The 24,768-nt window shown below is 33.3% G+C and overlaps 3 protein-coding genes across 4 annotated transcripts; all 3 read right to left on the bottom strand.

Moving 5' to 3' along the window:
- Positions 1-31: 31 nt before the first annotated feature.
- LOC147935800 (ATPase 2, plasma membrane-type-like) lies at positions 32-646 on the bottom strand. The gene is made up of 2 exons (XM_087469550.1): positions 477-646; positions 32-385 (listed from the first exon to the last, which is right to left on the bottom strand). The coding sequence occupies exons 1-2, from the start codon at positions 644-646 to the stop codon at positions 292-294; spliced, it is 264 nt and encodes an 87-aa protein (XP_087325676.1). The 3' UTR covers positions 32-291.
- LOC104717180 (ATPase 2, plasma membrane-type) lies at positions 638-5,778 on the bottom strand. Its single transcript, XM_087469549.1, has 14 exons — positions 5,455-5,778; positions 4,223-4,342; positions 3,882-4,118; positions 3,010-3,771; positions 2,804-2,926; positions 2,620-2,724; positions 2,366-2,510; positions 2,109-2,273; positions 1,769-2,007; positions 1,631-1,663; positions 1,458-1,539; positions 1,194-1,354; positions 928-1,101; positions 638-829 (listed from the first exon to the last, which is right to left on the bottom strand). The coding sequence occupies exons 1-14, from the start codon at positions 5,494-5,496 to the stop codon at positions 659-661; spliced, it is 2,559 nt and encodes an 852-aa protein (XP_087325675.1). The 5' UTR covers positions 5,497-5,778; the 3' UTR covers positions 638-658.
- Positions 5,779-18,541: 12,763 nt separating this feature from the next.
- Positions 18,542-22,820, bottom strand: LOC104717178 (VIN3-like protein 2). 2 transcript variants are annotated; one of them, XM_010434713.3, is made up of 5 exons: positions 22,395-22,820; positions 22,119-22,213; positions 20,643-21,044; positions 19,938-20,564; positions 18,542-19,854 (listed from the first exon to the last, which is right to left on the bottom strand). In XM_010434713.3, exons 2-5 carry the CDS (start codon positions 22,135-22,137, stop codon positions 18,758-18,760), a joined length of 2,145 nt encoding a protein of 714 aa, XP_010433015.2. In that variant the 5' UTR covers positions 22,138-22,213; positions 22,395-22,820; the 3' UTR covers positions 18,542-18,757. The 2 variants fall into 2 exon arrangements, with proteins under 2 accessions (XP_010433015.2, XP_010433016.2); XM_010434714.3 differs by having other exon boundaries at positions 18,542-19,818; positions 22,395-22,647.
- Between the last annotated feature and the right edge of the window lie 1,948 nt (positions 22,821-24,768).

The raw sequence follows: 24,768 nt of genomic DNA, 5'->3' as shown, positions 1-24,768 counted from the left end.
GGCCCATGGAATAAGAGCAAAGAAGAGAGTGTTTACATGTGCCAAAACACAAAGGCATTGCCTTGTTTCTTTATAAGAGCAAATTTTGCAAAAGTACAGATTTGAGAATTATGTGGAGAAACAAGAACACCTAACAATGAGATTCGGGAAGAGTTATGGCAATAAACAAAGTTCTCTCCCTATGTAAATAAAAATCATAAGAGGAGGTGAAGAAGCAAAAAAAAAAAGAAGAAGAAGAAGAAGACAAAACAGGAGAAGAAGATCAATCATGTTTGGTTTTTTTTTATGTGACTACACAGTGTAGTGACTTGGAGTTTCAATGTCCAGACCCTTTAGCTTCACTACTGATTCTACATGTCCCTTGAGTGTGTGCAGCTCCCTAAGTCTGTTTAACATACGAACAATCCAGTTAGCGTTTAACTCCAACAAAATAATATGTTTAGATCAAAAGAATCGGGTGTGGTCTGTTTATTTACCTAGCGATCTCAGCTCTTCTCTTGGCTTGCTCTGCGATCTCAGACAATTCTCTGTAACTTCCTTTCTCAGGGAAAGTGTTATCAGCTTCCTTTGGCTGCAAACCGTGAAGTGTCCTTTGAGCATGTGCCCATTGAGCTTCTCTCTCTTCTTTTCCGTAATCTTTCTTCATTGTGAAAGCCGTCTAGTTGAGCCACGCCTTTCCGCTCAAGATGTATCGAATGGCAAACTTGAAAACGTCCAATGGGAAGTATGTGACAATACTGTATAGCCAGATCACACCAGCCCATCCCCATCCAATACCCCTAATCTTTGCAAATTCCCAGTTGGCATAAACCGCAATCAAAGTCGCAATCTGCATTTGGAAGAACAAATGGATTCAACATGTGTTTCTTTGAGAACCTTTGTACGCAATAAGAAATCACTTAAAATGTGGATTCCAATTGATCTTACCAGTTGTGCAATGAGGAAAGCAATCATCAGTAACGCCCCAGGACGTTCAACAAATGACCAACTCCTTGATCTCGTGACGAAGATCAGAGCTTGACTAATGATACTAACTTGTAAGTACACAGCACCCATTAGCTCGTGGTTATTGTCCCTAATGGACCTCACACCAAATGTGTCCTGTATAAATCCAAAGTGAAATTTTACTTTACAACGCTGAACATTAACCAAGAGGAAATATAATCACCAGTAATTCACTCAATTGTATGTACCGAGAAAAAGTCAGTCTTGTGCGCCGCCCAGAAGAAAATAACAGTCATGATGGCCTGGTAGCCTCCTAGAACGACTCCAGTAGCAAAAATTTCTCTAAGTTTCCAGCTATCAGGTGTGGGAGATGGCTTAACTCTGTCCTTTGAGATTGTCATGATGGTACCTACAAGATTAAGATAGAAGCACATGATACCGTTAGATATAAGTAAACTGTTATCAAAAGGTTACGATCTTGAGGTTTATACAAAAGGACAGAGACTGCTTACCATCGTTAAGAATGGCAATGATCAGAACCATGAAGGCTGAGAAGTCGAATTCCCATATCAAAGCAATAAGCATGAATCCAAACTGCAAAAAGTTTCAACACAATATGATCAGCGAAATCATAATTTAAGACAAAAACCAACAAATGACAGAACTCTAGGAGTTATTTGCGTACCACAATACGGATTGTGATTGAAACTGCATAAATCTGTAACAAGAAAGAAAAAGTAAAAAGAATTAGAGTCATTGGTTTCAATTGCAAGCAAGCAAGTGACTGGATTAAATTATGAATGAAAAAGAGGAGAAGACGCACAGTGTAGTTCTTCATTCTCTGGAAGATAGCCCTGCTGGTGAGAACGGCGCTGATAATAACGCTGAGTCCAGGCTCAGTGAGGACGATATCTGAAGCACCCCGAGCAGCATCTGTAGCATCAGCCACAGCGATACCAATATCGGCTTTCTTTAGAGCTGGGGCATCATTGACACCATCACCAGTCATTCCAACAATGTGCTTCCTCTCCTGCAACTTTTTCACAATTTCGTATTTGTGCTCTGCAATAATAAAGAAAGAGGCTTAGATCTAACATAACCACCATTCGTATGAACATATAGTGAGGTCTATAATACAAAACAATAAAGAAGCAAATAGTAACCTGGGAAGACTCCGGCAAATCCGTCAGCCTTCTCGATCAACTCCTCAACAGGAATGGATGCAAGGTTGGCATCCTTGTGGGTACCAAGAAGAGCCGAAGATGGATACATGTTTGTTCCCATTCCAAGTCTGCGACCGGTTTCCTTACCAATAGCAAGTTGGTCACCTGGCCACATACGTAGTCCAAGAGACTGTTAGGGGAAAATGGTAAAGGTGTATAGTTAGAACAACAAGATCAATGGGTGAGCAAAATTTTACCAGTGATCATCTTGACATTAACACCAAGATTCAAAGCCCTTCGAATGGTTTCAGCACTGTCATGTCTTGGGGGATCAAAAAGTGGCAACAGACCAACAAATTCCCATGGAGCACCTGGGCTTTCCTTGGTTTTTTCTGGCACCACCTAAAAAGAGAAATAAGAACACAATTAGACATTTGTTTCCACGCAAAAAAAAAGAAAAAAAAAAAAGAAAAGAAGACCGAAACTATGAGTATCAATGTCAAACAATTACCTGGCGAGCAACAGCCAACGACCTAAGACCACGCTCGGCATACTTGTCAATAATGGAGAGCACCTTTTTGCTAAGGTCATTACTGGCTTTGGCAAGTTCAAGGATCTGTGTGGGAAATCAAATTAGTACAAAGAGGAAGGATAAAAACAAAAGACATTTGTTGGTAGGGTTGAAGATCCATTACCTGCTCAGGAGCACCTTTACTGACTCTGTGCCAGTTACCACTGCCGTCGATGTAAGTCAAAGCAGTTCTCTTATCCACAGGGTTGAATGGAAGGAAGTGAATTTCCCTGATTCCAGCTCGAGCCTGCGAAAAAATCCCAATTAAACATAAGATGTTGTCGCTTGGAGGCTGACTAAAATGTAATTCGAACCGGATAAGAGATATACCTCCTTTGGATCAGCAAGCATCCCCACCATGGCTGCATCAATGGCATCCTGGTTCTCAACCCTGGAAGCCATAGCTGCAAACAACAGGACTTGGTCTTTCTCCACACCCTTGCAGAAAACCTCAACCAAGTTTTTGTCCACGCTCAATTTATTGAGAGTTAGTGTCCCGGTTTTGTCACTGCACAGGACATCCATACCTGCCATCTCTTCGATGGCAGTCATACGCTTGGTGATGGCACCTTGTTGAGACAACCTGTGAGACCCAATAGCCATAGTCACGGACAAGACCGTGGGCATAGCAATGGGGATACCACCGATCAAGAGGACCAAAAGGTTATCAATTCCATCTCTGTACTTTCGGCGTTGAATTGGGTACATGACGATGATCTCAATCACCATACCGATAGCAATGGAACAAATACAGAAGTTTCCAATGGCTGTAAGAACCTTCTGGAAATGTCCAACTTGGTTTGTACTGTCCACAAGATGAGCAGCTTTACCAAAGAAGGTGTGAACCCCTGTGGCAATAACAACCGCCTCGATTTCTCCTTGCTTGCAGGTTGAACCAGAGAATACTTCTTGGCCCGGGTGCTTGGTGACAGGAAGGGACTCTCCAGTTAGAGCAGATTGGTCAACCTTTAAAGGATCACCTTCAAGTAGACGAGCATCAGCAGGGATAATGTCTCCCAATTTGATGCTAACAATATCTCCTGGGACAAGAATAGCAGCTTCTTGTTCACTCCATTTTCCATCCCTAAGAACCTGTAACAGAGAAAACATCACAAAAAGAACCAAAAACATTAGCTCTAAAGAAATTTCGGAATGTTCTGTACAACTTCTTCTTAGCATTCATTTTTCTTATCATTATTTACCTTGGTTTTAGGAGCAAGACCAGCCATAAGAGCAGCAGCAGCATTACCGGCGTTGTTTTCTTCGATAAAACTGATGGTGGAGTTGATAACCAACAGACAGATAATACCGACAAAATCTTGCCAATCCGGAGGCCTACCATCACCGTTGGCCAAAGCAATAGCCATGATTGCAGCCATTTCCATGACCCATGAAAGGGGATTCCACATAAACCCCAAAAACTTCAGAAGTTTGCTTTCCTGTCAATTATCATTGTACAAATCACCAGAGACATTCAGTAACACACTAAAAGGAGACAAGGTAATATTGTTATATGAAGGCAACAAATGCAAAAAGCTCAAACCTTTTTCTCTTCGAGCTTGTTGGGACCAAAGATCTGAATCCTGTCCTCCCCTTCCTGTGTTGTCAATCCTTCCCTTGAACATTTTAGCTGCTGGAAAACTTCCTCAATCGGAATTTTTTCCTGAAAAAAAAAATAATCAAAAAAACAAATCCGATCAGATAAACCAAATTCAAGTAACTCAAAACATTCACATACACAGAACAGTTTCTAAATCATCAAAAAGAGAAACCTTTTTTGTTAAGTAAAACAAAGAACTTGATGGATCTATCTACTCAGTTCATAATAAGAATCGTTGGTAAAAGATCCTATCGTTGACTAGTTCGGTAAAATCGGCGGAAGGGGAAACTGCGGTGGTGAGGTGGGGACACGCCACCACCACCGACCAACGTGATAGCGACGTTTAACACACGCGCCGCGAGATTCCCACACTTTCCGGCGTAAAAATCGATGCTTGGTCGCTTTTAACACAGTCCAAGATATGTAAAAGTTGCATTTAAAAAAATATAAAAAGCTTTACTTTTTTTAGTGTGCCAAGAAAATTCACAAAGTTACGTCTGCACAAAAGATGTGTTCTTTTTTTTTTTTGTTCGTTGTTGGTTTCTTAAAGACAAAGAAGTTAAACGTACCACGGAAAGGTACAAAAACCAAAACCAACAACAACAACAACAAAAAAAAAAACTAAACTTCTTGTTTAAAAAGAAGATTAAAATCATAATGATCTTCTAAATAACACCAAATTAGTTCTTAAGATTTTGCTGTCCCAATCCAAAAAAAAAAAAAAAAAAAACAGAGACCAAAAAGTTATACAAGTAGGATTGGACTTTATTGAGACGTAGCTAGCTCCACCACTGATATAAACAAAGAAAAAAAAACTCTGTTTCTTTCTTATCTGTATTATATGCTATCACATGCTTAGATCGACTTTTTTTCTCTTATGAACAAACTCTACATGTTACTCCAAACGTTATCTAAAACAACCCCTAATTAAGTATTAAATCTCCCCAGATTTTTCAATTTAATAATTAGTCAAATGTACATATTAACAAAAACGAGCCTTTTCCGAGAAACAAAAAATCTCCAACGTAATGAGAAAAAAAAAAAAAAAAAAAAGTAAAGACAAAAGAGACTACAGATCTCTCATTCAAGCAAATCATCGAACAGTTTATGAGCATGATGATTTTTTTTTTTTTAAAAAAAACAGAGCATAAGAATATATAAAAAAAATGGTATACCAGATCAACAGTCTCGTTCTTAATATCCTCGAGACTCGACATCTCTCTCACACCACTCTCCTTTTTTCACTGACGGCGAATTCAGTACTTCAAAAAACGACAGCTTTCACCACCGTTTCACTCGATCATACGTACTCCGGCTAATGAGAGAGAGAGGTGGAGAGATTTTTAGGTGGTTCTGTTCTGTTCTGTTGGCAGAGTCGATACGAGTCCCTCTATATTTATAACCAATCTTCAAAAACGACGAAGCTCTCCGTCGTTTTGGTTCTTTCTTTGTGGGTCTCATTTAATTTAACAACTAGTCTTTGTTACCTTTTTTTTAACAATTTTTATTTTATTTTGTTGCCTCTTTAAGTTCTTCTTCTCTCCTTAACCCTTTGACCGTTGATTAATTATTAATTAACCTTCTGATTTATGAACCAGAATCATCATATATTATTCGTGGGTCCTAATCTCACTAAAATTATGGACTAATTTTTTTTTTCTTCTAATTTTTCTACCGTTTATAATGTTCTATAATTGTTTTTTGTTGTTTAGTTTGACATTTGTTTATGTTTTGTAGTTTGAAAAAAGGGACTCTACTAAGAAGGAGATAATTAATTAGCTTATTCAGTGAAAATTTAATTTGGAGTGATCTCTTTACTTTTTTAATTACAAAGACCATAGACTTTTTAGTGTTTTGTATTTTCTTCCTTATGAAAAAAAAATCAATTATATGAGGAAAGAAATATTTGGGGGAGGTGTTTACACTGCTTAAGATTTTAATAAATTTTTAAAAATTTGACAAAAGCAACATACTACTTGCTGCTTAGCAGTCCTCTTCTTCATGGAGTATTTTTTTTTTTTCTCATGCCACCTTTTAGGTTATTTATATCATCACAAGATATTTTATTCTGAACATTTCAACTTAAATTATGTACTATATTTTAAAACAAACAAAAAAAAAATCGTTTTCTAAATGGTTTAATTAGGTCCGTATGTTCTAATTTGGTTTTCCTGAAAGCAGCAATAATGGGTTACTCGTTTTCATTTTGTTTGTTCTTTCTCAACCATAAGAAGACTTAAAGATCACTTGTCAATGAATTTCAAATCTTGAAATTTGACAGAAGTTATTTTAGCAAAAACTATATGAAGCAGGTGATCTAATAAGAAGAAACAAGTTTGTTCAATTATCCATTTTTATGTGAATGGGGAATCAATGAGGGAGATATAACTAACTAAATAGCTAGAACATGGTACTCAAATATGTCGGATTCTGCATTGACTCGGAATCAACTTGGATCAGTGGATGGGTTTTTACTTTTTACAAGTTTTTAATGAGATTTCTGGAATAATTTTTTAAAAAATAAGAAATTATACTAGTTATATTTGTGGCCCTAAACGGTGGTGATAATGAAAATATTGGCCCTTCCAAGGTGCCTCATGGCAAGGTCAGCAAATGGGAACGATGTCACATGTTAATAATTGAAATATAAATACCATACCATAGTGTTTTATTAAATTTGTTCCCTATGAATATATACTGAGAAATTGACTTTTGATTGCGATGGGTCCCTCTCAATAATACATGTTCCTCATTTCCAACTCCTTTACGTTTTTACTTTTTTTTTTTCCCTGTATATTTATGTTCTTTTATTTTGTCAAGAGATTATTCTTCTAGTAAATGTTACGACATATCAAAAAAAAAAAAAAAAAAAAAAACTACGACATATAATAAACACAGACTTCTTTGTTTTTTTTTCCAAATAGCATGATTTTTCTTTTTTTGCATATTATTAAAAGAAATGATACGATGCTATCCTATAACAGAATTCACATGATTATCAAACTATTTATTTGAATCAAATACGATAAAATAACACATCACTTATTTACAGTTTGCCACAACATTTCTTATATTTTTGGTTATTTAGTAAATAATTTCACTATTTATTTAACTTTGCATCTAAATGAATCTTAACTAAATTCATTTCCAAACAAATTAAAATATAAGATATAAATATACTATCATCTAGTTGACTTAAGTGACTCTCACAACATATTTTAAAACTTATCATTTCATATAAAAAGAAGAGGCAAATTTTGTTTTGTTTATGTACACTATACATATTTCATATTTGTAATGAAATCTGAATAGCCAGAATTACAACCCCCCCCCCCCCCCCCCCCCCATTTTGTTGATGATCTCTTTGTTACAAAATTTGTAAACCATTCGTTTTCAAAAGTTGCCCTTTCATTTAAGTTAAAAGTCTCAAGTTTGACTTGGTATATTCTTCCCTCTTCGTTTTGTCCTCGACTATTTACAACCTGCATTAAAACTAAAAACAATGAAATTTCTTTTGTATTTATGCTAGAGCTTGACTTCATTATATAATATTTAGATATAGATCTCTATTATGTAACAACGTGTATAGCCGATTATTTGTCTAAACTCCAATACCTCTCTAGATAATCTTTATGATTAACCTCATACATAATCATGGAACCCATATTCATAGTAATGATTCAAAAAAAAAAAAATGAGGAAACTTATAAGTAAGTACTTACTGTGAATATTATTTGATTCAAATGATTACCAGAAGACAGCGTAGACTATGAGCTTGCAATCACGCTTGTCAATTAAATCACATGTAAATATGGAATTTATCATTTTACAAATTTATTTATGGTAAATGTTTCCATTTTACAAAATTATACTATTTTGAAAGATAACCACTCTGCATTTGACATTTTTTCATCAAATATATATATAAAAAAATTCGTCAACTCCCAGGGATATCACTATCGTGAGTGCGATGTTAAAACTGTTTTATTATAGTATTATGTTAATATATGGGTCGAGATTTCATAAGAAATAGTCTTCTATAAAAAGAAAAACATATATAGCACACATCTTTTGACGTATTAATTGGAGGAGTAAATAAGAATCTGATTAGTACGTACGGTCATAAAGCAAAAAGAAGATACATATCGGTTTCATCATTGACTTGACATCTCGTTCCCTTTTGTCTTTTCATCTTTTCTAATTTTACAAACGATTACATATTATCTATATATATATATATATCATTATACTTAATAATAGGTACATAATAAAATAATTTCATTAATTTGAAACTGAATGGAATATATTTAGTTTTAACGTTTGTAATGATCATAATGTTTTAAAGAAATTTAATTTATAAGGAATTTTCAAAGATAAATTTATCAGATGTATGTAAAACAGTACAACAAAATCAGATAATATTTATTTTTAATGATTTTGTTCAGAAAGTAAAAATCATATTTAGTCGTACCCAGAAAATCCTGCACCATGTACGGCCTCACATGCCGTCCTGCGACGCGAGATAAGCCTAAAAGGTTAGTTGCTTGTTCCCTTTTTATCTTTGTCTTTTTTTTTTTTTTTTTTTTTTTTTTTTTTTTTTTTTAATGTTGTCTAATATATTATCTGCTCAGGGAAATATGAACGTGCATTTTTTTCAATAAAGCCAATCTCTTGGATCAAGAAATTCCAAAACTCTTATACATTTGTTTATGAATAACTGAATATTTTTGTATACAGAATTACATTTATTTTCTCTGAAACCGCATTGGTCAAGTGACATGAGTATTTTACACAACGACATTCCTTAAATTTAAAGTCACTGAATTTATAAAATACATTTATCTCCCTTTGCACTTGATTTCTCTATCGTCAGTACTTTCTTTGTATATTAAAATGTCATTATTCATATGGAATCAAATAATTTTTTGAGGTAACTTATGGCACAAAAAACTTATGGCATGTTGAACTTGGACCCAACATTTCTAACCGTTACATGCAACAAAAGTAAATATATTTAATATGTTTGGGATCAATGCAAACAATAACTTACTGATCTGAAATATTGTCTATGGAAATTTGGATTTTATTTTTATACAGCAGAAACAAAAACTGTACTTGTCTACAAAATTTGAATTATATTTGTTCTTCAAATGTTACTCATTGTATACTTTAAACAACAAGGAAAAAATCATATTAATTGTACTTTTAGGTATACAAATCTAATATATTATTAAAATTATACTATATATGATTACAGTATCATCATATATTATAAAGTTTTTATCTTGTGAAGATTTAAAAAATTTAGCTACCATTCCCAGAATAGTATATACATACATCCCATAACATTTCATTTTTTTCTCGTTAATTCCTAAATAGTAAATACATAACCTTTTATATGGGGAAGATATCTTATTGTCAAAATTAGCAGGCGCATGTGTCCATTCTGGATTATGAAATCAGCTTTAATCAACCAGTTGATACCAAAAGGGTGACAACTCTTTTTCAACGTTCCTATCAGTATTCGACTTTTAATTTTCAAGTTAAAAGTTATACTATTAATCGTAGTAAGGCATGAGTCTTCTCTATTGTGATCAGTTAATTAATAATTTGGTCTACTAGGCTATTTAAGTATTACTAGGTCCAGTTTGTATATTCCGCTAGAGATTCTAACGCCGTGAAGTTATCATTTGTAAAATAACCGGCGTGATTTTGGCATTGGATGCCGTGTTGAGTTTTAAATGAGAGAACAAGTGGTGGTGATGAGTGATGAGTGGTGAGTGGTGGTGGCGAGGGGACTTGACCTAACCTAACGGGACCGTTACCTGTTACGAAGAAGAAGAATCTAAATGTCGTCTCTTTAAGGATCTGTCAATTTTACATATAATTACCTTCCAATCATTCGTAGCCACGTGTACTTGTCTACTTACGCAAATAATTGCTACTGCTGCTCTGTTTCGGATAAAAAATCTCATAAATCCATTGAATCCTGTAATGTGTGAATCCCACTTGGAACCAACCTTTAAGGTTTTAACTCTTTGTTGTTCTCGATGGCACATAAATAATTTCGCTGAAAGAAAGAAGAAGAAAGATGATAAGCCTTTTTTCACGTACTAGATTGACGAATCAAAGTAGTGAACCTTGATTTTTTTTTCTGTTGGTAAATGGTATTGGAAGCATCTTTACTTTTGTTTTTTAACCAAGGAGTAGCAAGTCTACTAGCATCGAGTCACCGACCATGTCTCATAATACTATACTCCATATATCAAAGCCTCCTCAATGATGAAGATTTTTAGTTTTCACGAAATATGTTTAAATGCTTATTAATGAGTTGACCAGAAATTTAATATTTTGACTTTTCTTATATATTACGGAGAAATTAAATGAAATTATGTCGACATGAACTTCAGTTGACTTCTATGCAAATAGGAAGGTAAAAACTGAAATGGTAACGGTGTTAAAACCAAACCTCATCCAGTAAAACTCTTTTTCTATGGTCAAATTATTGTTGACTTCTATGTTTTTCTGTTCAGATCAATTAAGTAAACCATGCATGTTTAGAGATATAATCTTCTTCTTTTTTCATTTTCTGTGGTAAAAAATAATTTTGGAAAAATTTATACCAAAAACTGAATTCTCTTAGGAAAGCGAAATACTAAGGGAAGAAAATATCAGATACGTATAGGCTTAAAAGGTTGGCCAGGGATAGATGAGGCAGAAAATGAAGCCAAGTTTAGGACAAGATGGCTCATTGAGGTGATGAAAAACGTAATTAGACAGAAAATATTAGAAAACTATAAACTCTTTTGTCCCATCTTTTGGCTTAACGAAAAAGGCCACGGCATATATGTCATATATGTATCAACCTTCACTTAAATATCAAAAGTAATGTATAACCTTAATTTTCTTCTTAATATATATATGAGTGTCTGTATGTCGTAACTTCTACACGTATGCATCTGCACAAATCATTTATTTTTGTTATTTTTAACTCGTTGATTAGGATTCCATTAATATATATATGATGACATATTCATATCTCTACCTTTAATTTGTAACCTAATTTTTATATATATTAAATTATGTTCAATAGCAAGCTAATAAATAAAGACTGTTGTCTAAACTGATTCATTTTATAAGCATAAATATTACACATAAACAAACAAACTTCTGAGATTCCAAGTTTAACGGCTACAAAAGTGATTTTTATATCATAATTGTTCTGAAAAAACTTTCAAGAAAAGAAAATAGAAAACGAAAGTTTAGAGAGATTTTAACAGAATCACAAAATGGCTTAATAGATTGAGAAAATGTTGTAAACAACTACATACTTGTTTTTGGTTGGAGTTTACGCAAACAAGTGCATGTATTTGATGATTAGTTACTTACGCCCATTTTGATACAAGTAGTGTAAATCAGTGTGTACCAAAAAAAATAACCGACAAAGGCGTACGAAAATAATTAGGTGAAATAGTGAATATTACAAGTAATTTTTTGTTTAACACGTGATCTAGTTGTTTTTTGTACTTTCTACCTTATATTTTCTTGGTCAGCCAAGAAGACTTTTGTCACCATAATCATACTCAAAGTTACACAACTGCGTGAAAGTATATATCCCAAGAAGTCAATATCCCACGAGCAACTGGGCGGTCAACCAAAGAGACTAGGATGTTGAATGTTGAAACTCAACTATAAATGCGACGATAGTGAAAATTAAGTAGGAAAATTTGTAAAACCTAGGACCGAAAACGTATATAGTTATTAATTAAATACTGCATTTTGTTAATTTTTACTTAATATTCTGTTTATATTATTTATTCTTAACCTCAAACAAAAAATATTAAAAACCTATACCGAGTAGATTTAAGTAACTAAAGAAATTTTTGTTAATCTTTTTTTCCTTTTCTAAACTTATATACTAGTGAAGAGTTGTTTGTGTGTGTTTTCCTGGTCAAAGTGAAGACTTATTTTGAAACTTTTAGAAATCGAAAAGTTTACAAGAACCTGAGACGCCTAACTTCTACACACATGTAAACATAACATTAGTTGAGCCGAAATTAACCTCTGTCGTACAAATCGTACTAAGAGTAAGACTCCAAGAAAAATAAAGAGTTTTATTCCATTAAGACTATTAACATTTGGAATTTTAACCAGGAGGGGTTGGTGACATTGGACCGTTTTGTGTCTTTTGGTCAGCCATTCCACACACATGGCTTTAATTCATATGGATCCACATTCATATGAATGCATACATATCTTTACACGTATATGTATGCAACCATGTGCATATGGACAAAAAAAAGTTCATTAATTTTATCTCTTACAGAGAGACCAACTTGTGGAAGTTACTTATGGTTCTGGCTTTCTATCATTTGATAATGATTCAAATTTTTAAAAAATTATAATTGTCCGTACTTATCTTTCTAAACTGAAGATCACCGGTTAATTAAATTAATAGCAGTAACTAAAAATAATTCAATAGCTTTCAAGTTGCATCATCTTGGATCTTTAATAATTGCATTGTTAACTAATACACCGTCACAAGGATAATGAGTTTCCCTCATGCCGCGTCTCACGCAGCAAGTTGCATTTCTCATCACACATACTTCAAAACTAGAGCTTTAATTTAAACAGATTGAAACCAAACTAAATAATCTAAACTGTGATCGAAACCAAACCAATTTTAAAAAGTAATAAATCGATTTTTTGTTTTTAAATTCCGAATTTAGTTCAACAGAACAAAACCAAATCAAAGTGAAGAAACCGTAAAGTAAAACTCGACATGGAACACGCCTAGAAAGGAAATACTCAAGACTCAAGAGGCATGTTTCTAAAGATAAAGCCCCAAGGCCAAGATGCACAGAAATATGAAGTTTCTTCTAGAACTCTTAAAAATAAACATTATGGCTTCGGTTGCTTAGCTAACCCAATATGTTTATTTTTTCAACTTTATTTGTATGCATCATCGTTTCGCAGAATATAGTATAGCCTTAGTATGTATGATGTAATTTTGTTTACAGGAAAACAAACCATTTCTTTATGAACCAAAAAATATATAATATGATGAGGTTGGACCGTTGTTTTATAATACAATTTCAAAACCGAACCAAACAACAATCGTACTTGGTTAACATAATAATTTCAAATATATGCAAATAGCCATAATTAATTTATATTTCTAATTTAAAATAGACGTACTATTACATTTGAAAACGACATATTAAAAGGATTTTTATCAAGAAAATTTTCCCAAAGATCGACATGTGAACATGTACATGTGGTATGTACGGAAAAAGAAATGAGATGTTTTGGGCAAAATGAAAAAGAAAAAAAGAAACAGCGATGGACCTAACATTCATATACACAAATTATATCCACAAGGGCTCTAGACACAAAGGGACAACTCTATTTACAATACAGTTTGGCATTACCACTGGTCGTACCTAATTTAATTTATTCTTGTTCTTGTAATAATTTCTATACAGCCTTTTTCAATTTCAATTATCTTATATCAATATTTATTTAAAATTATAAATGTTAGGTTTTAGTTATTAATTATTTAGTGATAAGTATGGTATCATGCATGTGTTTTCTTTTTGAATTTATTAGGTGGCCATGCTGCTTGTGCATCTGCTTATCTACACCCCACTTTCTCTATTCAAATTTCATCAGATTAGTAAAACCGTTTTTAATATAATTGATAATTTCCTTTTCTCCCAACATTTACGTCTCTCTCCTTTCAGCTAACTTTGTATAAACATAACATTAAGAGATGATGATATAATATTACGATGGCATATATTTATGCAAAATCTTCATCTAATCATTTTGTGTGTCATCCACGGTGGTTAGATCATCTCGTTCACATAATAATGTGTAGTATTTTCATCTGCATAAGTTTATTACGTTACTCTATAAGCTAAATGTGCAACCAATCAAAACAAGTAATATAAATGACCACAAAAGTCCGGTGTTAATGAGTCGTAGTATAGTTACGAGTTTACGATCTAAATACATTCTCAACCAGTGATATAATTGTTGGACTGACTAAGTATTAAGATTTGCTTTCGGCTGAGCAGTGCCGGCCCACCCCTAAAGCAGCAGGCAAAGCAGCTGCTTTAGGCTACGTCATATAGTAAAATTTTAGTGACACATATTTGAAAAGTTAGGCAGGTCTGTTGGGTCTGTGTCATGGAATTATGTGGTAAGTCATGGGTTCAAGTCTTCAACTCTGCTGATTCCTTTACAGTTTTTTTTTCTTTTTCTTTTGCTTTTTATTTATTATTTTTTGGTTTAATTTCCGTTTTTAACATAAAAATCTATAAAATTTTGAATTAAATTAACTAGAAGATATTATAATATTCAAACAAAACTAAAATTTTATACAAAAACATCAAAATTACTTCTTATCTTTAATCTTTATTTTATTATAATACATTATTACCAACTACTTTTGATTAGCAATGATGTCTACCGAGTATTTGCTATAATAAAAGTTAGAAAAATTAAATTTTAGATTGTTATTACATTTTTCCATGTTTTTAATTATATTTTAGCATTATTGTGAAAAAAATATAAATGTGAGAAAATATTAATTTTATATAATATACAAAATTATTTTTCTATGCTTTAGGCCACCAAAATTCAAAGACCAGCCCTGCGACGGAGAGTTTATGGCTTCGGTATAGCAAATACTAGTATATGCGGTTACTTCAAAATGCTAGTGTTACTTCAAAATACTATACGATCGAACATTAAAGAAGACGAATAATCAATCATTCAAAAGTAAAATGCTATAGTGTTATAACAAATATAGAAACTTCAAAAAGAAGGAAAATTATCGGTAGGATATATAATATTAGTTGGAAAAATATTAATAATAATTATCTTAGACAGGATCAAATAAATCTTTGTAGAGATTCTTTGGAACAAATCTTTTGATTAAAAAAGAAAAGTTATATACAAATGTCATAAAGCTTAATCCGTACAATCACCAAAATAATAAATCAGTATTTAAGTATAATGTTTTAGTGAGATGGATAACACTTCAAAGAAGAAGAATAAGCATATAATTAATCTTTTCACTTTTTAATAAAATATGTAATTCTCTTTATCTACTAGCTTTTGTCTCTGCAGCATATTAAAAACTCATTAGAATGAGTATAAAAATGAAAGGTTTTATGCGAAGACAAAGGAAGTCGAAGTAACAAAAAGGATAATAGCACTAAAAATGATTCAAATCTAACATTCTTATCTGTAAAAAATATCAGCTAACGTTTTTGCGTTGAGAGAAACGGTAATCTGACCCCTGGTGATTTGGAAACTCATCATTGATCAATTAGTGAGTTATTCATTAGAAATGAAAAAAAGATAGTTATTTAAATTGATTTTATGCTGTTATGACGCCAATTTTTCCAAAACAAATTTGGTATGCCTCTCTCTTCTTCATCGCATATGAACATATATTATATATATGCAAATTTTATCAACAAACACACTAGAGAAATATTTTGGCACTAAAATTAAGAATAGTGGGAAATGGAGCATGCCGGAAAAAAAAGTTTTCAGGTTGGAAATTCTTTGATTATAATCAGAACATGGTCATTTTGTGTCCGTTCCTGCTTTTTGCACCTTTTCTCGAACAACTATTGGCTAAGTTTTATTTGAGTATCTTTATATATTGTTTTCATATGTTTCTTGTTGTTCTTGATAAAGATTCTTTGAAATCATAAAATACTTTTCAAAGGTTTCTAAGAGAGGAATAATCGTAACATGCCTTTGTCCATTTTCTCAACATTCAATGGACCAGCTTTTTTCTTCTTCTTCTTTTTCGACTTCATGTGCTTGTTTTCTTTTCTATCCCCATGATTTGGTATAAAAGAAATATTATGTGCATACTTTCTATTCATGGTTCAACAAGTTGGATATTTGTAATCATAATTTCTTTTTTTTCTTTCCCTTTTACTGTTGTATGTTACCAAGTTTATAAAGTCTATAAAACATTTGTCAATTTAGATACAAGTGAAAAAAGAAAATCTCAACATGTAAATAGATATCAACTATAGCCTGAAAGTGATTGGATTTTATTGGGCTGTGAGGCCCATATAGGGGGATTTCAAATATTTAAAGTTCGAGTCCAAATATGATTAGTATTTACGATCGGTGAGTTAGAGATTATAAACGACGTGTATTACAACACCTTAATTTTTTTTACAAATAATTGACAAATCATACTTAGAGTTGCATATCCTTTGTACATAGAATGTCCAATTAATCAATAATCGATTATGAATTACTTTTCATATACTTTAAAGTAGGTCAGATTTGTATAATGATACATTTTGTATTTCTACTACGTACTCGTCAGATTATATTTTTCCTCACTCCATTTATATCCGAAAGATCAATAATATATTGTGAAAATATATAAATTAGTAAAAATCAAATCTACAAATAAATTTATTTTTATTCAACTAGAATATGCGGCTAAGATAATAATTTGCAAAAAAGAGTCAAATCCATGACACATTTGTGAAATAAATAATTATAGTAGATACACCAGTCATGTGGTTCAAAGTGGTACATAATGTATATTTTGGGTGTAATTAATAAGCCACAACTTAATATTGGTGATGGTGCAAATGTACATAGAGGATCCACGACAATCAATATCTGCCATTATATATTTCTAATTAAAAAAAAAAATTGACGAGAAAAATAAATTGGATAATCTAATCAAAAATAGTTTCGACAATGATAACTAAAAATTTGAACAAACATATCATGGATAAAATCGACTTATGAATGAATTTTTTAATTTAAAAATTGTTAAAATTTTACAAATGTAATTAAGAAAAAAAACACAAATCTTAGTAGCTCATGAGGTGGTTAATACAAAAATCTTTATATTGTGCATCATAAAACTCATTTTTCTTTTTCGTTTTTATATATCATCTTGTTTATTAAACAAAAAAAATTGACAAAATATTTTTAGATCAAAGTTGGCGTTGCCACAAGACACCTATCTTGTTGCGCAAGTCACCGTATGCACACTAGAATAGTTGATGTCTGAGATATCCCTCAATTATCTGTTTGAAATACATAACTAGAATAGTCGATGTTTGACATATATTATGTACAAATCTACATCTTGATTGTTCTCTTTTATGTTAAAATCTAGGTCTAAAACATGTTTTGCGATGGAAGATTCAAATCAAAGAGACGAGGCAGAAGAGTTTTAAACGACGAGATCGCTGGCAGAAGAGTTATTTTTTTACTTGATTTGTTTGTAGAATTTAGCTTTCATCATTCTTTCATTTTTATAGTAGTAGTAGATCACGTCACACGTGCAATCAAATGCTGACAAATGGCAAGTGTAAAGACTAGAAGTACTGTAAAAGAAATTGAAGTTATGAAGAATTCATTCCTAGCTAGTGTAACGAAACATATTTTGCCACATCGTCTAACACCAGAATGGTTTCTAAGCTAGCTGTTGTTTCCTCTTCTCCGCAATCTCCTTCACCTTTATAAAAGACTCGAAATCGTCTGTCCTCTCTCTCTCAATTTCAACGAACTCACTCTCTTGTGATCGTCATCTTCAAAAGGATCACTAAGTCACATCATCTACCACCAGAATTGTTCTAAACTTGGTTCAATGGAACCTTCAATTAAGGATGACGACGAAACCATCTCCACCAGTTATTAAATCTGATTTTCATGTTGCATTAGATATAGCCAAAGACAATCTGCATGGAGTTTTCATTCATTATGTAAAATTTGATGGTTTGAGCTAGGTGAGTTTTGGTTGGCCTTATATTATCCATCTTTTAGCTAGGACGTTTATATAGGTACAAAAAAGTTTTATATTGTTCAAAAAAAAAAGTTACCCCAACAAATTTGACATAATGTTGTAGATGATGACAAATGATTTTAATAATATAGTGTTTGCATTGTATATGATGACGAATGACGATGACGATCATGATTGCTGACGTATTTAAAGTTTGTTGCATTTTTTTTTTTTTTTTGACAACTTTTGTTGCATTTGTTATTGGAACTATTTCCGAATTATTGAAAATAACTCTTACGGTAGCAATGTTTAGTAATCCTCTGAAGATTAATCAAATTACATGTCATTGTTCTCGCAGCTTCATCATAATGTACATATAGAAGTTATCATTTTCATAACCTTCTTCTGTATTAGTATAAGATAACATTTCTCCAGAAGTCAACGAACTAATAATAATTCAGCCTAGTACTAAATTATAAAATGGAATCAGCTCCATTAAAATATAAATAAAATCCCCGACAAAACAAAAATTTTAAAACTATTCGATAGCAACAGTACTCCTGCTCTTGCATGGAAATGTTCCAATAATGCAAATTTCCCAATAATTAGAATAAAGTTTTGAAAATGACATGCATGAATAACATGAAAGAACCGCTAATAATAAAACCCACATATGAGACAACCCATCTCTAATGCCACAACTTCATACAGAATCCAGATGGAACAACCGCAGACGCACCGCCGCTACCACCACTAACCGCAGAACGCTTGATGGAAACGCGATCGTCGAAAGTATCAATGAGCTGCTCAGCTAATGCCATGGGATCATCAATGAACGTATCGATGTATATCTTCACAACTCTAATCTCTTGTGACGTCGCTCTTAAACTATACCAAGTCAAAAACTTCTGTCTGAAAGTCTTATCAATGTGTCCTGAACACTCGAGCTGTCTTATGATCTTCACACAATGCTCTAGTCCGCTCTCTGATCCTCCGTTCGCTGAATGGTCGCCGTTGTTACAGTTGTCTTTCCTAGCTTGACGGTTCTTGATTTCGTCTGACCTGAAGGGAGTGATTGGCAAACTCGCATCAGAATTGTTTCGGTTACTAACAAGATTAGTCGTAGTAGCCAGGACTGGAGTTTCAGATCTTGATCCGTTCTTGTCAAGAACTGCTTCTTGTTCTTCTTCCTCCTCCAACAACACAACCTCTTCAACGTTATTCTCAATCTGTACAATGTCTGATTCGGTTGTCCTCTTCTCTCTTTTCGCAGCACTTTCATCGACTGAAGGAGAGTTGTTGAGGTCGTTCTTTAATGGCCTCTTCGGGACAATGTAATCATTGTTGGACTCAGCTTCAACAGAAGAAGGATTAGAAGACAACGTGCTGCAATTTGTGAGAGGGCTTTCGCTTCTTTCAACTGCCGAAGAGCAATTTGCTCCTTCTTCAGCGCTACGTGTCAGAACATTGATTTCATCAACGCCCATTTCTCTGGTTCCACTGTAGGACACTACTCTGAAGCAATACTCAGAAGCTGGAGCTAACCCAGAGACAACAAATCTTGTGTTTGGAGTAAATAGTGTGCAAGTAGATTTCTCCGGGTAATCTTTTTCTGGTACCTTACGGTGCCAAATACTGTAGTGAACGATGTTTGGAGGTGAGGGAATATCGTTAGAGGCGAGAACCACTGTGAGTGAAGTTGCGTTTACATCCTCAAACCTGATCTTGGTTGATCCTGTGGTTGCTGTATCTGCAGATATCTCATTGCTCAATACATGAGAACAATCTACGAAACAAAATCAGAGAATCAACATTCTTGAACATACTCAACATATTACTAAATCATTGAAAGGGTATAAAAGTTCTGACCTTGCTGCATTTTTGAGCTGCGAGGTGAAGGCAAGGCAACAACTTTAGGAGTTGTAGTTTTCAGAGTTTCAAGAGATTCAAGAGCAGTAGAGCAAAGTTTCTGCACATCGGGTCCTGATTGAAGTCTGTTAACAATTCCTCTACCCATTTTCATAGAGAGACCAGTGAGAGGACCCACATCAGCTTCAAGACACTTGACAGCTTCATCCACAGCCTCACACAGATTTAGGTACTTAGTTGATCCCTTCAAAAGTTTCTGGACTAAGAAAAGACGGTAACAAAGTACATCTACCCTCCTGGATTCTTTAGCAATCGTCAATTGCTTCTTCCAACATTCAAGTAGACTGTTCGTTTTACCGCAAGAGACACAATAGAAGCAGCATCCCTCACTTCGCTTGTCTTTTGCAAGACCGGATTTTTCAGCCTTGAAAGCACATTCAAGATGGCATGAGAATCCACAAGACTCACCCTCAAATGGAGGATCTGAGCTACATGTTAACCAGAGACTAGGATCTTTGTTATCATCATACTTATGACAGATGCAACAGGAACACCTTCTGCAAAACGAGTCTTCTTGTCTCAATACAGCACGGCAAGCCAAATTGTTGCAGTAGATAGTACTCTCACCTGACATAATTCTATTTACGGGTTAGAATGCACCAAAATGTTGATACCTTTGAGCTGGGGAAAAAGAAAATTTATTACCTTTAGTGTTAACCGAGCTGCAGCTCCCTGAGGCATTGTTGCTTGTTACATTGTTGGTTGCTGGAAGTGGAACCACATACCGAGAAGGATTATCGACCTTCCTTTGTCTCTTTGTGTTTTTCTGAATAGGCAAAGAATCAGAATCTCTCTTCTTCCCTTCATTGTCTCCAGAGTTTTTCTCGGAAACAATTTTCAAAAGGGTCTCAATGATCTTGACTTTGGTCAAGCCAGTATATTTCCTTTCTTTTCCCATTTCTGCGCATAAGATTTGGAGAATCTCTTGGCGGCTCCATGCCTGCAAGACTTCAGAAGCTAGATGTGTTTGCTTCGACAGTTCATGAACAAGCTGTCTCTTCTCATCAACACTCATTTCATTGCACTTCGATGAGTCACCTGCAGCTCCTGTATATAGAAAGAAGAAGAAAAAATATGTAAATTTACAATATTGGCTTGAAGTGAATGCAATGAAGAACAATGTCCTTAACCAGAAACTATCAAAGACAAAAAAAAAACATGAATTTGCTGTCTGATCTTACACAAAGGATGATACTTGAAGCAATCTTATTTTCCAAAACAGAGAAGAATGACTCCAAATTCAATGTAAGTACAACTACAAAGCTAAAATGGAACATTGAAAACAAACAGCTCATTCATATTAAAAAAAAAAACAAAGAAAGTTCAACAACCACCAACGTTGATAAGGTTAGATCCACTACGAGTGCGACTTTGAGAGACACATCAAAAAGAGTCAGAGAGAACCAAACAAAAGATGACAAAGCAAAGATAATGTTCTTTAGGATGGCAATTGAGAAGAAAGAACCAAGATCGAAAGCAAAGAATAAGCCTTGTTGTAAGTAAAAGTAACACAAGAGAATGATTCTATTAGGTATTAGAACCCACATTACATATCATCAAATCATGGAATCTTATTCTATACAGAATCAAAGTCATATTTTTTTAGTCTTCTGACGCACGATTTTAATTCATTAAACCAATGATAGTGGGAAACTAAACAAACAAACAAACAAACACAGAGAAGAATATGGAGTTAGAACCAATCAACCATAAAAACAAAAGAGGGTAGGGAAGACCCCCACCCATTAAGAATCAATCAGCAATTAGAAAACATAAAGCTCCCAATAAGAAGAATAGAAAGAAACCCAGTAATCTAAGATCAGTAGCAGAATTAGTTTAAAAAAAAAAAAAAGGCATAGAACAGTCATTCTCAAGACCACCAAAGAGGAAGATAAAAGTCTCCACCTTTCAGAAAATAAAAACATAATTGAATAGTATAAAATAAACAAATCGAAATCAGCATCCAAAGCTTTAAAACTAAAAAACAAAGACGTGAAAATTTTGAAACATTGAGAAAAAAAAAAAAGAGAGAGTGAGAGAGAGACACGGATATCGATAAATCTTAAGGCAACCAATGAATGAAGGAGAAACCCAGAAATCTAAATAAGAAAAAAGTAGTACCATCGTGAGAAGAATCCATGAGGGAGAAGTGTAGAGAAACTAATCAAACCCACATTCTCATTAAAGGAGAACCACCACTCAGATTCTTCAAAGCCCTGCCATGTTGAAGAAAGAAGACACCAAAAATAAAATTAGGTAAACAATGAGGAAAAAAAAAGAGAGAGACTTTATGGAGTGAAATAAAACAGAGGAAAGAGAGAGAGAGAGAGAGAGAGAGAGAAGAGATCGGGAAACAAAAAAAAAAAAAAAAGGAAAAGAGAGAGAGAGAGTAGTTACCCAATAAGGAAAGCTTAAGAAAATATTAAAAAATATCGTCGAGCAAAAGAATCGAACGGTTTGATATCGTTTTCTCTCTCCCTCTTCGTTCGGAATAGTTACCGGAGAACGGAGACACCGGAGAAGAGAGAGAGAGAGACGCTGCTGTGGATGTGGAGCAAAGAAGAGAGAGAGAGAGAGAGAGAGAGAGAGAGAAGAGGATGGGGACTATGGGGAGAGAGAGGCCTATGATAAGAGATTTTAGAGGAGATGTAGTTTTATGGTGGGCCTCAAAAAGGGTTATAAAATATATGTTTTGTTTATTTTCTTTACTTTTTTATACTATATTTTTATGGTCACGTTACCTCTGTGAATTTTGGGTTTAGCGTAACGTTCGTAACTTTTTTTTTTTTTTTTTCATACACATGAATTAGTAACTCTGTTTTTGTTTAAAAACATGGTGATTGATTGATTATAAGTAGTTTAAGAATCAGATAACATTAACAAGAGTGAGAGGGATGAATGATGATGATGATGATGATGATGATGATGATGATGATGATGATTCAGTCCAATGTCTAGCTGTTAAGATTTTAGACATTTTCGAGTGTTCTTCGTAATAACAACATATTATATGGTGTTTTTGAAGCTCAGGAAATTAAGCATGCAAATTTTCGAACTTTACCATTTAGAATCGTTCTTTGGATTTTGCATGTTAGGTTTTTGCTTGTGTTTCCTTATTGTTTGTGTTGTGTTGTAGTTTTTGTTATTATGTTTAGTTTTTAGTTTTTTCTGCTATTTATATTTCTATAAAATTTTTGCAAAAATAGTATATATCTTTACATTATAAAAAATGTATATATATATATTATATATATCCTTACATAATTTAGCATGTTTTCATATATATATATATATATATAGGAAAATCTTTAAATATGAAAGTTCAAGCGAAATTTAATAGAAAAATATGCAGAGAGATGACTACAAATTGTGGTAAAATATTATAAATGATATGTGAGAGTTGGTTAACCAAAAAGTAAATTGAGAAGATTACTTCTCAAATAATAATGTAGGAATATATATATATATATATATATATATTTAAAATGTAGGGTATTTCTCCTAACAAGACAAAGATAATTTATAGTTCTTAGGAGTCAATCATAACAAAATAATACATTAGTTCCTTTATTATGTGACACTTATCTTATCTTTTGTTTGTTTTATTTTTGAATAAGCATGTCGCACACTGTAACACATGGTAGATACTCAATGGCAAATCGCATCGAACTGTATACGTGTGTGTTACGGGAACATTGGCTATCATCACATACGAGAAAAAAACTTAGGATTTGAACGGGGAGATAAGGATATGTGCTAAACACTACGGTGTCTTTATTTATCAGTACCGCAATATTGATTTTCTTTCAAAATTATTTGGATCACAAGTAGTCTAGAGATGATGGATAGATAGATAACACAATTTGGATTCTTTTGGGTCTGTATTTAGCTTTTTGTCTATTGTAAATCAATTTACTAGAGCGCATTGAACATTATAGTAAGAAATAACTAACCGTTAATAATTTTTACACGAATATTATTATTAAGTACACATCTACTCTGTTTTTTCTAGTTTTCTTGTCTAGTGAAGGCACGCGCTGACTTCTATTTCTCTTCAGATTCAGAATATATGTTTAATACAGTAAATGTTAGTAGTTTCGAAGCTGATGAAACACACAAATCGATAAATATGTATTTTTCTACTTCTTTGATTCAAATAATCGAAAATATAAGGTTCGTGCATGCGATATTGGTCGGATTAATTTGATTACCCCTATAACCAATCAAATCCATAACTTTATTAATGCCAGAATATGTTTCTTAAGACAAAATTTTTGTACGTAGTCTATGGTCACATCATCACATGGATGATCAAGATGATGTACATGAATAACTACTAATGGAATAGTATATGGTAGAATTGGATTAGCAATGACGATAGATGAAATATACTATATAATAAGATTAGCAACAGCCAACAGCTAGCATATGACATTGTAAATAATTTCCTTTGTCAGAGCAAGAAACGTGAAGATAAGTAAAGTATATGGTCATGCTTCTTTCGTATCACTTTTATTTATTGTTATTGAATCTCCACCTAACCTATCTATCTAGCAAGCATCTATGTCATAGTAAAAGCTAGTATTATTACTACAGGGAACATACATGTTTTTTTTTCTCTTTCTAATGGAAGTCCCAGGGCTAAAACATGTGTTCTTCTTTTGTCGGAGTCATCCTTTTACAGATCAACCTATTTTCGGAAAATCGCCACCCCATCCCAAGCAACACTTGAAACAGGGACTGGCTTCAACGCAACGTTATATATTGCCAA

This window comes from Camelina sativa, chromosome 10 (assembly GCF_030686135.1).
Source record: "Camelina sativa cultivar CO46 ecotype springtype chromosome 10, ASM3068613v1".
NCBI classification, from domain to species: domain Eukaryota; kingdom Viridiplantae; phylum Streptophyta; class Magnoliopsida; order Brassicales; family Brassicaceae; genus Camelina; species Camelina sativa.
Note: the sequence above shows the minus strand (reverse complement) of the source record. Positions and strands in the feature narration are given on the sequence as shown.